General features: G+C 42.0%; 1 protein-coding gene across 1 annotated transcript; it reads left to right on the top strand.

Moving 5' to 3' along the window:
• Positions 1-629: 629 nt before the first annotated feature.
• On the top strand, positions 630-6,403 carry LOC124703290. Its single transcript, XM_047235520.1, has 4 exons — positions 630-3,814; positions 3,938-4,109; positions 4,554-5,263; positions 6,251-6,403. Exons 1-4 carry the CDS (start codon positions 2,921-2,923, stop codon positions 6,401-6,403), a joined length of 1,929 nt encoding a protein of 642 aa, XP_047091476.1. The 5' UTR covers positions 630-2,920.
• The last annotated feature ends 8,223 nt before the right edge of the window (positions 6,404-14,626 follow it).

Here is a 14,626-nt window from a genome sequence, read left to right as displayed (position 1 = left end):
TCTAGGGATCGCTAGATATAGAGCTTATCAGCTGAACCAATTAAAGTCTATTAACCTAGCTCTGCACAAGAAAAAACATTTTGTGATGCGTGAAATATAAAAACAATGTCTTCTTCGTACCTCTTGCCTTTGGATGTATTCTGAAGGCAAACAAATAATTCAGCATACTTGAAATATGAAAACTGTGAAACATAAAAAGGATAATCAACAGAAATAGTAAATATGAATATTATAATGGGTACACAATTACTTCAGATACGTACATCCCTAATGTATCCAAGTTCCTTGTTGCTTGCTTCAAGCCTTCGATTATCCAATATTCAGAAAGAGATAACTGAGAGGAAAATATAATACTACTTCAGATTGGTTAAATATTATAGAAAACCGTGGACTTTTCATAACCAATGTACTCCAATATGTATCCCTCCGATTCATATTAATTGACTTCAATATGGATGTATCTAGAACTAAAATATATCTAGATACATCCATATTAGAGTCAATTAATATGAACCGGAGGGATACATAAGTTAAGAAACCTCGGAATGCATAGACAGCTCAAAGCATAGAACGACAGAAGTTAGATGTTAACATGGCTCTTCTTTGACATACGCAGAGTCGAGAAGAGTCTAGTCCCCCGTGGCGTCTGGCGATATGCCGTGCTCTTTCCTCTTTCCTCCAAAATTCCTCTGATCTCTTGCTTCAATCATCCTTTTGCTGATCGATTCTCTCGTATCCCTCTCCATCTATCTCCTTTTCGATCTCTCAATCCACTTTTTGGTCCTTCTCCCCTCCTCCCCTGCCCAGCTCTCTTCCTCTTCCATCTGACACCTCCACTTCTACTCATATCGATCCTTCGATCCAGGCCAGTTCCAACTTCTCTAGCATCTGATTAGTGTGATCTGCCCCGGTTCAAGCCGATTTGTTGGTAGACATAAGTTCCAGGCTGGAACCAATCTGTCAGCATCTCAAGCGGCGCGCAACCTGGTCGCAGATTGAAGAGTTCGCCAACGCGCCCCTGCTGAAGAAGGAGGCGATGCCCCAGGAGCCACCACTGCCATGAAGATGATAGGATGGAATTGTCAGGGCGCCGGCTGGGATCTCGACAAATCCAGGAAAATGGATTACCTTGCCAACTTAATGTCATCCACGAGAGCTCAGGTTTGCTTCATTTCTGAAACTAGATCCTCGAGGTATAGTTCTTCTCAGCTTAATAACCGTTTCAGTATAACTGATAGCTTTGTAGTTCCATCAAAAGGTCGATCCGGTGGCCTTTGGTTGATTTGGTCTGATGAAGTTTGTGTCTCCGTCAAGTTCTTTAACCACTACATGATATTAGCTTTAGTTGTAGATAAAGCTACTAATGTTGATTTTGTGCTGGCTTGTATATATGGTGATCCGCATCACCGGCACACTAAGATGATTTGGGAACATGTTTCCAACTTTGTTCATGAAAATTTAGGCAAGCCGGTAGTCTGTTTAGGGGACTTGAATGACATCATGTGTGGTATGGACACCACCTCAATTAATGTAAATAAGTATCGCATACATGCTTTTAATTCCTACGTTAAGCAGTGCGGCTTGTTTGACTTGGGCTTTAGTGGTCCGGCTTATACTTGGACGAACAAACGCTTTTCGTCTACTCCTATCTTTGAGAGACTTGATCGGTGTCTTGCTAATGCGGAATGGTGTGCTATTTTTCCTAGCACTAATGTTTTTAATCTACCTATCATCCTTAGTGATCATGCACCTATTCTGATTTCTACCGAATCCAAGTTTCATAAACCTAAACTTCAATTCAAATTCGAAAATTGGTGGACTTATGAAGATGATTTTCAGGGTGTCGCAAAAAATGCTTGGAATGCTTCTAGTAAAAAACCCTTCCATGCTAGAACCACTAACCTTGCAGGAACTTTGAAGAGATGGTGCAAAAAGAAAAGGCCTATCCAACAGCAGCTTGATTGCATACAAAATCAGATAAAAGAAATCCAAATGAAGCCAGTGCAACTCCAAGACTATAACCTGGAGGTTAGTCTTATTGCCCAATATGAAGAAAACCTGACCAAGCTCACTGAATATTATCGACAACGTGCAAAAAAACACTGGGCTACTCAAGGAGACAGAAACACTGCCTTCTTTCATAATGCAGTTCAGAAACGTAAGCGTCGCAATCGTATTGTCTCTATTAGGGATGCCCACGGAAATGATATGTTTGATCCGGCTGATATTGCAAATGAATTTGTGCATTACTTTAGATCTATTTTTCGTTCCTCGTTTACTAACCATGACAGGCCCATCGCAAATACAACATTGCCACAAGACACTAATGACTTCACTAATTCAGTACCCGATAAGCAAGAGGTTTGGGCAATACTCAAATCCATGAGGAAAAATGCTTCACCAGGACCAGACGGTTTTAATGTGGCATTTTATGTATCGGCCTGGGATTGGATTGGAGATGATGTAACAAATGTGGTAAGGAATTTCTACATCACAGGTATTCTTCCAGCACACCTTAATGATACCCAGATTGCTCTCATCCCAAAGAAACTTGCTTGCCATCTTCCCTCTGATTTTAGACCCATAAGCTTGTGTAACGTGGTTTACAAAATTATTGCAAAATCCTTAGCCAACAGATTGAAAGAGCGCCTTCCTGATTACATTCACCCCTCTCAACAAGCTTTTATTGAAGGTAGACGTATAAGTAATAATATTATTGTTGCCCAAGAGATTGCCCACTCTTTCTCTCTTACTTCTTGGAAAAGCCTGGATTTCATGTTAAAAATTGACCTTGCCAAAGCTTTCGATAGAGTAGAGTGGCACTTCATTGTTTCGGCTCTCGCTCGTAAAAGGTTTCATGATCATTTCATAAATCTTGTGTATGCATGCATTTCATCGCCGACATTCTTTGTGATTATTAATGGCCAATCTTATGCGAATTTTAGAAGTAGCAGAGGTATTAGACAGGGATGTCCTTTATCTCCATATCTTTTTTGTTTTTGCGGTAAATGAACTATCTCTAATGCTACAGGAAGCCCTACAAGCCAATCATCTTACAGGTATTTCACTAGGACCGGAATGTCCTCCTATTCACTCTTTGATGTTTGCAGATGACATTATTGTTTGTGGCAAAGCTAACATGCAGGAAGTTCAAACTATCTCTCATATTTTGGATCACTTCTGCCATGATTCAGGTCAAACCCCAAACTGGACCAAATCTGGAATTCTATTTAGCAAAAATGTCACCATGCAGGTTAAAGAAGATATCAAAAGAATCTTTCCAGCTTCTGACATCAACAGCTCCTATGTTCATTTAGGACACCCTCTAGTTTTGCCCTCCAAAGACAGATCGGCTGCATATACCTTTGTTTATGATAAATTTAAATCCAAGCTCTCCACCTATAAAGCGAACAGACTATCTCATGCAGCCAGATTAACACTCATAAAGTCAGTTTTCTCCTCCATTCCTGTCTACTACATGTCCAACATTCTATTTTCAAAAAAATTCCTCACAAAACTCACGGCGATCATAAGGAACTTTTGGTGGACAGGTGTTCAGAACGATCAAACGACTAGAAGCCTTTGCCTAAGGGCATGGGCTGATGTTTGTATTGGAAAAAATATTGGTGGTCTTGGTATTAGAAATTTGCAGGCAACTAATCAAGGACTTATTCTCTCAGCGGCGTGGAGATTGGCAAAAGAACCAGAGAGTCATCTAGCTCAAATTCTCAAGGCTAAGTACCATCATGATACTTCCATTTGGAGAGCCAAACCAAATAAGCCAAAATCTGCCTTCTGGTCAGCAATTTTAAAGGTAAAACCTCTTTTAATCTCAGCAGCTACATATCAAATTGTTGATGGAAATAGCTCTATTTGGAGTTCACCTTGGTTTGCTGGTTGGAAAACTATTTATGATAATCTGACCATACAACCGCAGCCTTTTGCTTATCCTGCTCAAGTAAAAGATCTTTGGATCCCTGGCCAAAAACTGTGGAACACAAACTTAATAACTTGTCTGTTCAGTCCTACAACTGCAAATACTATTCTCCAAACACCAATTATTAATGCTAATGGCCATGATACTTTGATTTGGAAGCTAACCCCGACAGGTGAGTTCTCCACCAAAAGTGCTTATAAGCACTGTTTCAACAGTCTTCATCTTACCCCAAGGCAGAGGCCCAAAATAGTTCCCATGCAGATCATATCCCTCCTTAATCAGGTGTGGCGAGACAAACAAATGGCGCCCAGAATTCAAACCTTTGCTTGGAGGCTTCTTAGAAAAGCGCTTTCTACAGGTAAGAGGGCGAGCAGGTACTCAAATCATATAAATGAACACTGCTCTAGATGTGGCAATATAGAAGATGAAATGCATATGATGTTTTTGTGCCCCTTTTCTAAGGCAGCATGGTACTGTTATCCTTGGTTTATAAAAATTGAATTTTTAGCTCAACATCATCATACTGTTCCTGATATGATTCAAACTTTGCTCACATCTCAACACCCACAAATAAACTCTACTACTCTTTACACTTTTATGTGGTGTCTTTGGAAAGCTCGGAACGACACTCTTTTTGGCAGGAAAGTGTGCAGGCCTTCCCAAGTGTTTCCGGCGGCAAACGCAATAATCAAAGGAACCGCTTTGGAGAACAATGAACCAGCTAGGCAACAAGGAAAGGTGCATGAACAAGAGCAGATGCAAGCACTGCAAACTCCACAATCTTGGGATGCCAACATCTTTGCAAGGAATGCCATATTTTGTGATGCAGCCTGGAAGAAAAGCACAGGAAATGAAAGGAACCAAGCTGGATTAGGTATTATCATTACCATGCGGGACAATCAACACCTGAAGCAATTGCATGTTTCTGCACTCTCGCCTCCAGCTTCAACACCTCTACAGGCAGAGACCTACGGGCTACTCTTAGCTACAAGGATTGCAGATATTCTCCAGATTCAAGAGCCCCATTTTTACTCTGACAGCTTGGTGTTAACATTGGCGGCAAAATCACAGACAGTTTTTGATGCTCCAGGACATTGGGAGAACAGACCACTACTTGCAGCTATCAAGGCTTCTCCCTCTTTCCATTGCAACAGGATTACTCACATCAACAGGAGCAACAACGTCAAAGCAGATCATCAAGCACGTTTAGCTCTCAGAATTTGTAACAAATCATTAGCTCTTCGTTGCTTAAGTTCAGAATTAGGTCAATGTCCAGGAAGGGACATACTTGCTGTATCTAGCGTGACCCCATTCACGCTGTTGTCTGTAAAATGCACTTAAGTTGAATGAAATCTTTTATGTTCAAAAAAAAAAAGACAGAAGTTAGATGCTTTCGTATATAGGAAGCATCGGACCAAACACCTGCCAAAGTCATTGCAGTACTGCGGTAGTACTGGAGAATAGGAAATTGAATTACAATTGCCGAGGAGTATGATTAAAGAAAGCATTGTGGCTCACCATCCCAAGTGCAGCCCGGAAATCAAGAGAATATTGGGTTGCTCCAGTTCTCGCGACTAGCCACCCGCGCATTAATTAACATCTGGCTGATAGAACTTGGACTCCTCCTTCTCCCCCGCTACAGTAAGGAGAAGCGATTTGTGATATCGCCCGTCCTTTCCACCTCACCGGCGGCGGCTCGCTGGTTCCCCTGCCCTCCGGCGGCCGCTCCGGCGGCGGGAGGGTAGGGGAACCCCGGATCTCGTCTCGTGTATAGGTAGGTTTGGGTAGGTCCCCTGGCGGCGCTCGGGAGGCGGCGCGGTCGGGGCGGTGTTTGCGGCTGGAGGTCGTCCTCTTCGGTGGCGCGGCTCGGTGGAGCTTCGCCACGGATCTTCCACCACCTTCGCGCTCGCAGCCCTCGGGTGCTGTGCTGCGTGTTTCCCCTTCGCCGGTGGCCGGGGTGCGGCGGCGCCGGATGTGCAGAGTTCTGGAGTTTGAAGACTTGTTGAAGCATGGCGATGGTGGTCGAGTTCCAGGGTGGAGGCTCTTGGAGTTCGAGGCTCGTCGACTTCCCGTCCGTAGAAGGGCTCCGTCTGATCCAAGGCTTGGGAGGAGTTGCGGCGGCGCGCCGGCGGCACGTCCTGTTGCTCGTCAACGCTATCGGGTTCCAGCTGGACTGATCTGTAATTTTGGTGTTTGTTCTGGACTTCCTTGTAAGGACTGTGTTTTAATATAAGTCTTCTTTCTCCCGCAAAAAAAAAAAAAAAATTAACATCTGGCTGCTTCAGAACTGACGTTCCGATGGTTCGGCACCAGAACCCCTCCGTGCTGGTTCCGCTCGCGTCTTCCGTCCATGAATCTGCGGAGAAATCGTACCCCGGCGCGGCGGCGCAGACCACCCGCGGAGACGCCCGAGATGAGCAGCAACATAGGGAGCGACCGGAAGCGCCTCTGGAGATCGCCGTCTGATGCAGCGGGTAGCAGGTAGCCACAAGTGGTGGGGGAACAGCCGCCGCCGTTCGGCGAACTCACCGCTCGCCATCGCCCTCCCCCTACCGTCGTCAACGGAGACGATGATGCCGACGAATGCAGCCGCACCCCTGGTTCGGACGAGATTGAGGCCATGGTTGCACAACATGGTGCGCGGTGGATCAGAGATGGGAAAGAATGAGTTGGGAAATCGCTGAGAACTGCAACAGCTAACCCTATGCGTAAGAATGGGAATTTGTTAGGAAGTGGAAGATGGTAAAGGCGTGGAGAAGTGGTCAAGATAAAATGATGCAGTTACTGTAAACGTGCGGGGGATATTGGGCTGAAACGAGAGCAAGCCGTACGTCTCGTCTCTTTTCCGTTGCGAAAGAACAGATGCTACGACGCATGCACATTCCGTTGCTAAATATACGTGGCTGTATGTAGGGTCCTGTTGTAGTGAACAAGTATTGCAGTAGATTGTATTCGATTAAAAGAATGGACCGGGGTCCACAGTTCACTAGAGGTGTCTCTCCCATAAGATAAATAGCATGTTGGGTGAACAAATTACAGTTGGGCAATTGACAAATAGAGAGGGCATGACAATGCACATACATGATATGATGAGTAGTGTGAGATTTAATTGGGCATTACGACAAAGTACATAGACCGCTATCCAGCATGCATCTATGCCTAAAAAGTCCACCTTCAGGTTATCATCCGAACCCCTTCCGGTATTAAGTTGCAAACAACAGACAATTGCATTAAGTATGGTGCGTAATGTAATCAATAACTACATCCTCGGACATAGCATCAATGTTTTATCCCTAGTGGCAACAGCACATCCACAACCTTAGAACTTTCTGTCACTGTCCCAGATTTAATGGAGGCATGAACCCACTATCGAGCATAAATACCCCCTCTTGGAGTTAAGAGTAAAAACTTGGCCAGAGCCTCTACTAATAACGGAGAGCATGCAAGATCATAAACAACACATAGGTAATAGATTGATAATCAACATAACATAGTATTCTCTATCCATCGGATCCCAACAAACACAACATATAGCATTACAGATAGATGATCTTGATCATGTTAGGCAGCTCACAAAATCCGACAATGAAGCACATAAGGAGAAGACGACCATCTAGCTACTGCTATGGACCCATAGTCCAGGGGTGAACTACTCACTCATCAATCCGGAGGCGACCATGGCGGTGTAGAGTCCTCCGGGAGATGATTCCCCTCTCCGGCAGGGTGCCGGAGGCGATCTCCTGAATCCCCCGAGATGGGATTGGCGGCGGCGGCGTCTCTGGAAGGTTTTCCGTATCGTGGCTCTCGGTACTGGGGCTATTATCGACGAAGGCTTAAGTAGGCGGAAGGGTAGGTCAAGGGGCGTCACGAGGGGCCCAGACGCCAGGGCCGCGCGGCCAGGGTCCAGGCCGCGCCGCCCTTCGTCCGGGCCACCTCGTGGCCCCACTTCGTTTCTCCCTCGGTCTTCTGGAAGCTTCGTGGAAAAATAGGACCCTGGGCGTTGATTTCGTCCAATTCCGAGAATATTTCCTTACTAGGATTTCTGAAACAAAAAACAGCAGAAAACAACAACTGGCTCTTCGGCATCTTGTTAATAGGTTAGTGCCGGAAAATGCATAAATATGATGTAAAGTATGCATAAAATATGTAGGTATCATCAATAATGTGGCATGGAACATAAGAAATTATCGATACGTCGGAGACGTATCAGCATCCCCAAGCTTAGTTCCTGCTTGTCCCGAGCAGGTAAACGATAACAAAGATAATTTCTGGAGTGACATGCCATCATAACCTTGATCATACTATTGTAAGCATATGTAATGAATGCAGCGATCAAAGCAATGTAAATGACATGAGTAAACAAATGAATCATATAGCAAAGACTTTTCATGAATAGTACTTTCAAGACAAGCATCAATAAATCTTGCATAAGAGTTAACTCATAAAGCAATAATTCAAAGTAAAGGTATTGAAGCAACACAAAGGAAGATTAAGTTTCAGCGGTTGCTTTCAACTTGTAACATGTATATCTCATGGATACTTGTCAATGTAAAGTAATATAACAAGTGCAATATGCAAGTATGTAGGAATCAATGCACAGTTCACACAAGTGTTTGCTTCTTGAGGTGGAGAGAGATAGGTGAACTGACTCAACATAAAAGTAAAAGAAAGGTCCTTCAAAGAGGAAAGCATCGATTGCTATATTTGTGCTAGAGCTTTGGTTTTGAAAACAAGAAACAATTTTGTCAACGGTAGTAATAAAGCATATGTGTTATGTAAATTATATCCTACAAGTTGCAAGCCTCATGCATAGTATACTAATAGTGCCCGCACCTTGTCCTAATTAGCTTGGATTACCTGGATTATCATCACAATACACATGTTTTAACCAAGTGTCACAAAGGGGTACCTCTATGCCGCCTGTACAAAGGTCTAAGGAGAAAGCTCGCATTGGATTTCTCGCTTTTGATTATTCTCAACTTAGACATCCATACCGGGACAACATAGACAACAGATAATGGACTCCTCTTTTATGCATAAGCATTCAACAACAATTAATTTTTCTCATATGAGATTGAGGATATTTGTCCAGAACTGAAACTTCCACCATGGATCATGGCTTTAGTTAGCGGCCCAATGTTCTTCTCTAACAGTATGCATGCTCTAACCATTAAATAAGTGGTAAATCGCCCTTACTTCAGACAAGACGGACATGCATAGCAACTCACATGATATTCAACAAAGAGTAGTTGATGGCGTCCCCAGGAACATGGTTATCGCACAACAAGCAACTTAATAAGAGATAAAGTGCATAAGTACATATTCAATACCACAATAGTTTTTAGGCTATTTGTCCCATGAGCTATATATTGTAAAGGTAGAGGATAGAAATTTAAAGGTAGCACTCAAGCAATTTACTTTGGAATGGCGGAGAAATACCATGTAGTAGGTAGGTATGGTGGACACAGATGGCATAGTGGTTGGCTCAAGGATTTTGGATGCATGAGAAGTATTCCCTCCCGATACAAGGTTTAGGCTAGCAAGGTTATTTGAAACAAACACAAGGATGAAGCGGTGCAGCAAAACTCACATAAAAGACATATTGTAAACATTATAAGACTCTACACTGTCTTCCTTGTTGTTCAAACTCAATACTAGAAATTATCTAGACCTTAGAGAGACCAATTATGCAAACCAAATTTTAGCATGCTCTATGTATTTCTTCATTAATAGGTGCAAAGTATATGATACAAGAGCTTAAACATGAGCACAACAATTGCCAAGTATCACATTATCCAAGACATTTTAGCAATTACTACATGTATCATTTTCCAATTCCAACCATATAACAATTTAACGAAGAAGAAACTTTCGCCATGAATACTATGAGTAAAGCCTAAGGACATATTTGTCCATATGCAACAGCGGAGTGTGTCTCTCTCCCACACAATGAATGCTAGGATACATTTTATTCAAACAAAACAAAAACAAAAACAAACAGATGCTCCAAGCAAAGTACATAAGATGTGATGGAATAAAAATATAGTTTCAGGGGAGGAACCTGATAATGTTGTCGATGAAGAAGGGGATGCCTTGGGCATCCCCAAGCTTAGACGCTTGAGTCTTCCTGATATATGCAGGGGTGAACCACCGGGGCATCCCCAAGCTTAGAGCTTTCACTCTCCTTGATCATATTGTATCATCTCCCTCTCTTGATCCTTGAAAACTTCCTCCACACCAAACTCAAAACAACTCATTAGAGGGTTAGTGCACAATTAAAATTTACATGTTCAGAGGTGACACAATCATTCTTTACACTTCGGACATTGCACAAAGCTACTGAAAGTCAATGGAATCGAAAAATCCATCAAGCATGGCAAAACAGGCAATGCGAAATAAAAGGCAGAATCTGTCAAAACAGAACAGTTCGTAAAGACGAATTTTATTGAGGCACCAGACTTGCTCAAATGAAAATTCACAAACTGAATGAAAGTTGCGTACATATCTGAGGATCACTCACGTAAATTGGCATAATTTTCTGAGTTACCTACAGAGAATTAGGCCCAGATTCGATACAGCAAAGAAATCTGTTTCTGCGCAGTAATCCAAATCTAGTATGAACCTTACTATCAACGACTTTACTTGGCACAACAATGCACAAAACTAAGATAAGGAGAGGTTGCTATAGTAGTAACAACTTCCAAGACTCAAATATAAAATAAAAGTACTGTAGTAAAAACATGGGTTGTCTCCCATAAGCGCTTTTCTTTAACGCCTTTCAGACTAGGCGCAGAAAGTGTGTATCAAGTATTATCAAGAGACGAAGTGTCAACATCATAATTTGTTCTAATAATAGAATCAATAGGTAACTTCATTCTCTTTCTAGGGAAGTGTTCCATACCTTTCTTGAGAGGAAATTGATATTTAATATTACCTTCCTTCATATCAATGATAGCACCAACAGTTCGAAGAAAAGGTCTTCCCAATATGATGGGACAAGATGCATTGCATTCAATATCCAAGACAACAAAATCAACGGGGACAAGATTATTGTTAACGGTAATTCGAACATTATCAACTCTCCCCAAAGGTTTCTTTGTAGAATTATCAGCAAGATTAACATCCAAATAACAATTTTTCAATGGTGGCAAGTCAAGCATATTATAGATTTTCTTAGGCATAACGGAAATACTTGCACCAAGATCACATAAAGCATTACAATCAAAGTCATTGACCCTCATCTTAATGATGGGCTCCCAACCATCTTCTAACTTCCTAGGAATAGAAGTTTCGCGATTTAGTTTCTCTTCTCTAGCTTATATGAGAGCGTTTGTAATATGTTTCGTGAAAGCCAAATTTATAGCACTAGCATTAGGACTCTTAGCAAGTTTTTGTAAGAACTTTATAACTTCAGAGATATGACAATCATCAAAATCCAAACCATTATAATCTAAAGTAATGGGATCATTATCCCCAATGTTGGAAAAAATTTCAGCAGTTCTATCACAGGCAGTTTCAGCAGTTTTAGCAGTTTCAGGCAGTTTTTCGCGCTTTGCATTAGAAGTGGAAACATTGCCAACACCAATTCTTTCACCATTATTAGTAGGAGGTGCAGCAACATGTGTAGCATTAGCATTGCTAGTGGTGGTAATAGTCCAAACTTTAGCTATATTATTCTCTTTAGCTAGTTTTTCATTTTCTTCTCTTTCCCACCTAGCATGCAATTCAGCCATTAATATTATATTCTCATTAATTATAACTTGGATGGCATTTGCTGTAGTAACAATCTTATTATTATGATTTTCATGAGGCATAACTTTCGATTTCAAAAGATCAACATCAGCAGCAAGACTATCGACTTTAGAAGCAAGTATATCAATTTTCCCAAGCTTTTCTTCAACAGATTTGTTAAAAGCTGTTTGTGTACTAATAAATTCTTTAAGCATGGCTTCAAGTCCAGGGGGTGTATTCCTATTATTATTGTAAGAATTCCCATAAGAATTACCATAACCATTACCATTATTAAAAGGATATGGCCTATAGTTGTTACTAGGATTGTTCCGATAAGCATTGTTGTTGAAATTATTATTTTTAATGTAGTTTACATCAACATGTTCTTCTTGAGCAACCAATGAAGCTAACGGAACATTATTAGGGTCAATATTTGTCCTATCATTCACAAGCATAGACATAATAGCATCAATCTTATCACTCAAGGAAGAGGTTTCTTCGGCAGAATTTACCTTCTTACCTTGTGGAGCTCTTTCCGTGTGCCATTCAGAGTAATTAATCATCATATTATCAAGAAGCTTTGTTGCTTCACCAAGAGTGATGGACATAAAGGTACCTCCAGCAGCTGAATCCAATAGGTTCCGTGAAGAAAAATTCAGTCCTGCATAAAAGTTTTGGATGATCATCCAAGTAGTCAGTCCATGGGTTGGGCAATTTTTAACCAAAGATTTCATTCTTTCCCATGCTTGTGGAACATGCTCAGTATCCAATTGTTTAAAATTCATTATGCTACTCCTCAAAGATATAATTTTAGCAGGGGATAATATCTACCAATAAAAGCATCCTTGCATTTAGTCCATGAATCAATACTATTCTTAGGCGAGAGATAGCAACCAATCTTTAGGTCTTCCTCTTAATGAGAAAGGGAACAATTTTAATTTTATTATGTCACCATCTACATCTTTATACTTTTGCATTTCACAAAGTTCAACAAAATTATTGAGATGGGCAGCAGCATCATCAGAACTAACACCAGAAAATTGCTCTCGCATAACAAGATTCGGTAAAGCAGGTTTAATTTCAAAGAATTCTGCTGTAGTAGCAGGTGGAGCAATAGGTGTGCATAAGAAATCATTATTATTTGTGGTTGTGAAGTCACACAACTTAGTATTTTCAGGAGTACCCATTTTAGCAACAGTAAATAAAGCAAACTAGATAAATAAATGCAAGTAACTAATTTTTTGTGTTCTTAATACGGCAAGCAAGATAGCAAATAAAGTAAAACTAGCAACTAATTTTTTTGTGTTTTGATTTAGTGCAGCAAACAAAGTAGTAAATAAAATAAAGCAAGACAAAAACAAAGTAAAGAGATTGCGATGTGGAGACTCCCCTTGCAGCGTGTCTTGATCTCCCCGGCAACGGCGCCAGAAATTTAGCTTGATACGCGTACAACATGCGTCCGTTGGGAACCCCAAGTGGAAGGTGTGATGCGTACAGCAGCAAGTTTCCCTCAGTAAGAAACCAAGGTTTATCGAACCAGTAGGAGCCAAGAAGCACGTTGAAGGTTGATGGCGGCGAGATGTAGTGCGGCGCAACACCAGGGATTCCGGCGGCAACGTGGAACCTGCACAAGACAACGAAAGTACTTTGCCCCAACGAAACAGTGAGGTTGTCAATCTCACCGGCTTGCTGTAACAAAGGATTAGATGTATAGTGTGGATGATGATTGTTTGCGGAAAACGAGTAGAACAAGTATTGCGAGTAGATTGTATTCGATTAAAAGAATGGACCGGGGTCCACAGTTCACTAGAGGTGTCTCTCCCATAAGATAAATAGCATGTTGGGTGAACAAATTACGGTTGGGCAATTGACAAATAGAGAGGGCATGACAATGCACATACATGATATGATGAGTAGTGTGAGATTTAATTGGGCATTACGACAAAGTACATAGACCGCTATCCAGCATGCATCTATGCCTAAAAAGTCCACCTTCAGGTTATCATCCGAACCCCTTCCAGTATTAAGTTGCAAACAACAGACAATTGCATTAAGTATGGTGCGTAATGTAATCAATAACTACATCCTCGGACATAGCATCAATGTTTTATCCCTAGTGGCAACAGCACATCCACAACCTTAGAACTTTCTGTCATTGTCCCAGATTTAATGGAGGCATGAACCCACTATCGAGCATAAATACTCCCTCTTGGAGTTAAGAGTAAAAACTTGGCCAGAGCCTCTACTAATAATGGAGAGCATGCAAGATCATAAACAACACATAGGTAATAGATTGATAATCAACATAACATAGTATTCTCTATCCATCGGATCCCAACAAACACAACATATAGCATTACAGATAGATGATCTTGATCATGTTAGGCAGCTCACAAGATCCGACAATGAAGCACATAAGGAGAAGATGACCATCTAGCTACTGCTATGGACCCATAGTCCAGGGTTGAACTACTCACTCATCAATCCGGAGGCGACCATGCCGGTGTAGAGTCCTCCGGGAGATGATTCCCCTCTCCGGCAGGGTGCCGGAGGCGATCTCCTGAATCCCCCGAGATGGGATTGGCGGCGGCAGCGTCTCTGGAAGGTTTTCCGTATCGTGGCTCTCGGTACTGGGGCTATTATCGATGAAGGCTTAAGTAGGCAGAAGGGTAGGTCAAGGGGCGTCACGAGGGGCCCAGACGCCAGGGCCGCGCGGCCGGGGTCCAGGCCGCGCCGCCTGTCGTACGGCCACCTCGTGGCCCCACTTCGTTTCTCCCTCGGTCTTCGGAAGCTTCGTGGAAAAATAGGACCCTGGGCGTTGATTTCGTCCAATTCGAGAATATTTCCTTACTAGGATTTACGAAACCAAAAACAGCGTGAAAACAAGAATCGGCTCTTCGGCATCTTGTTAATAGGTTAGTGCCGGAAAATGCATAAATATGACGTAAAGTATGCATA

This window comes from Lolium rigidum, chromosome 1, assembly GCF_022539505.1.
Source record: "Lolium rigidum isolate FL_2022 chromosome 1, APGP_CSIRO_Lrig_0.1, whole genome shotgun sequence".
Lineage (NCBI taxonomy): Eukaryota > Viridiplantae > Streptophyta > Magnoliopsida > Poales > Poaceae > Lolium > Lolium rigidum.
Note: the sequence above shows the minus strand (reverse complement) of the source record. Positions and strands in the feature narration are given on the sequence as shown.

Bases quoted from the DNA above. Each gene is read 5' to 3' on its own strand.
- LOC124703290 (XM_047235520.1), top strand. From the start codon at position 2,921: ATGGCCAATCTTATGCGAATTTTAGAAGTAGCAGAGGTATTAGACAGG. The intron at 3,815-3,937 runs GTAAAACCTCTT...ATACAACCGCAG, and splicing joins TCTGGTCAGCAATTTTAAAG to CCTTTTGCTTATCCTGCTCA. The intron at 5,264-6,250 runs GTAAAATGCACT...GTTCGGCACCAG, and splicing joins CCCCATTCACGCTGTTGTCT to AACCCCTCCGTGCTGGTTCC.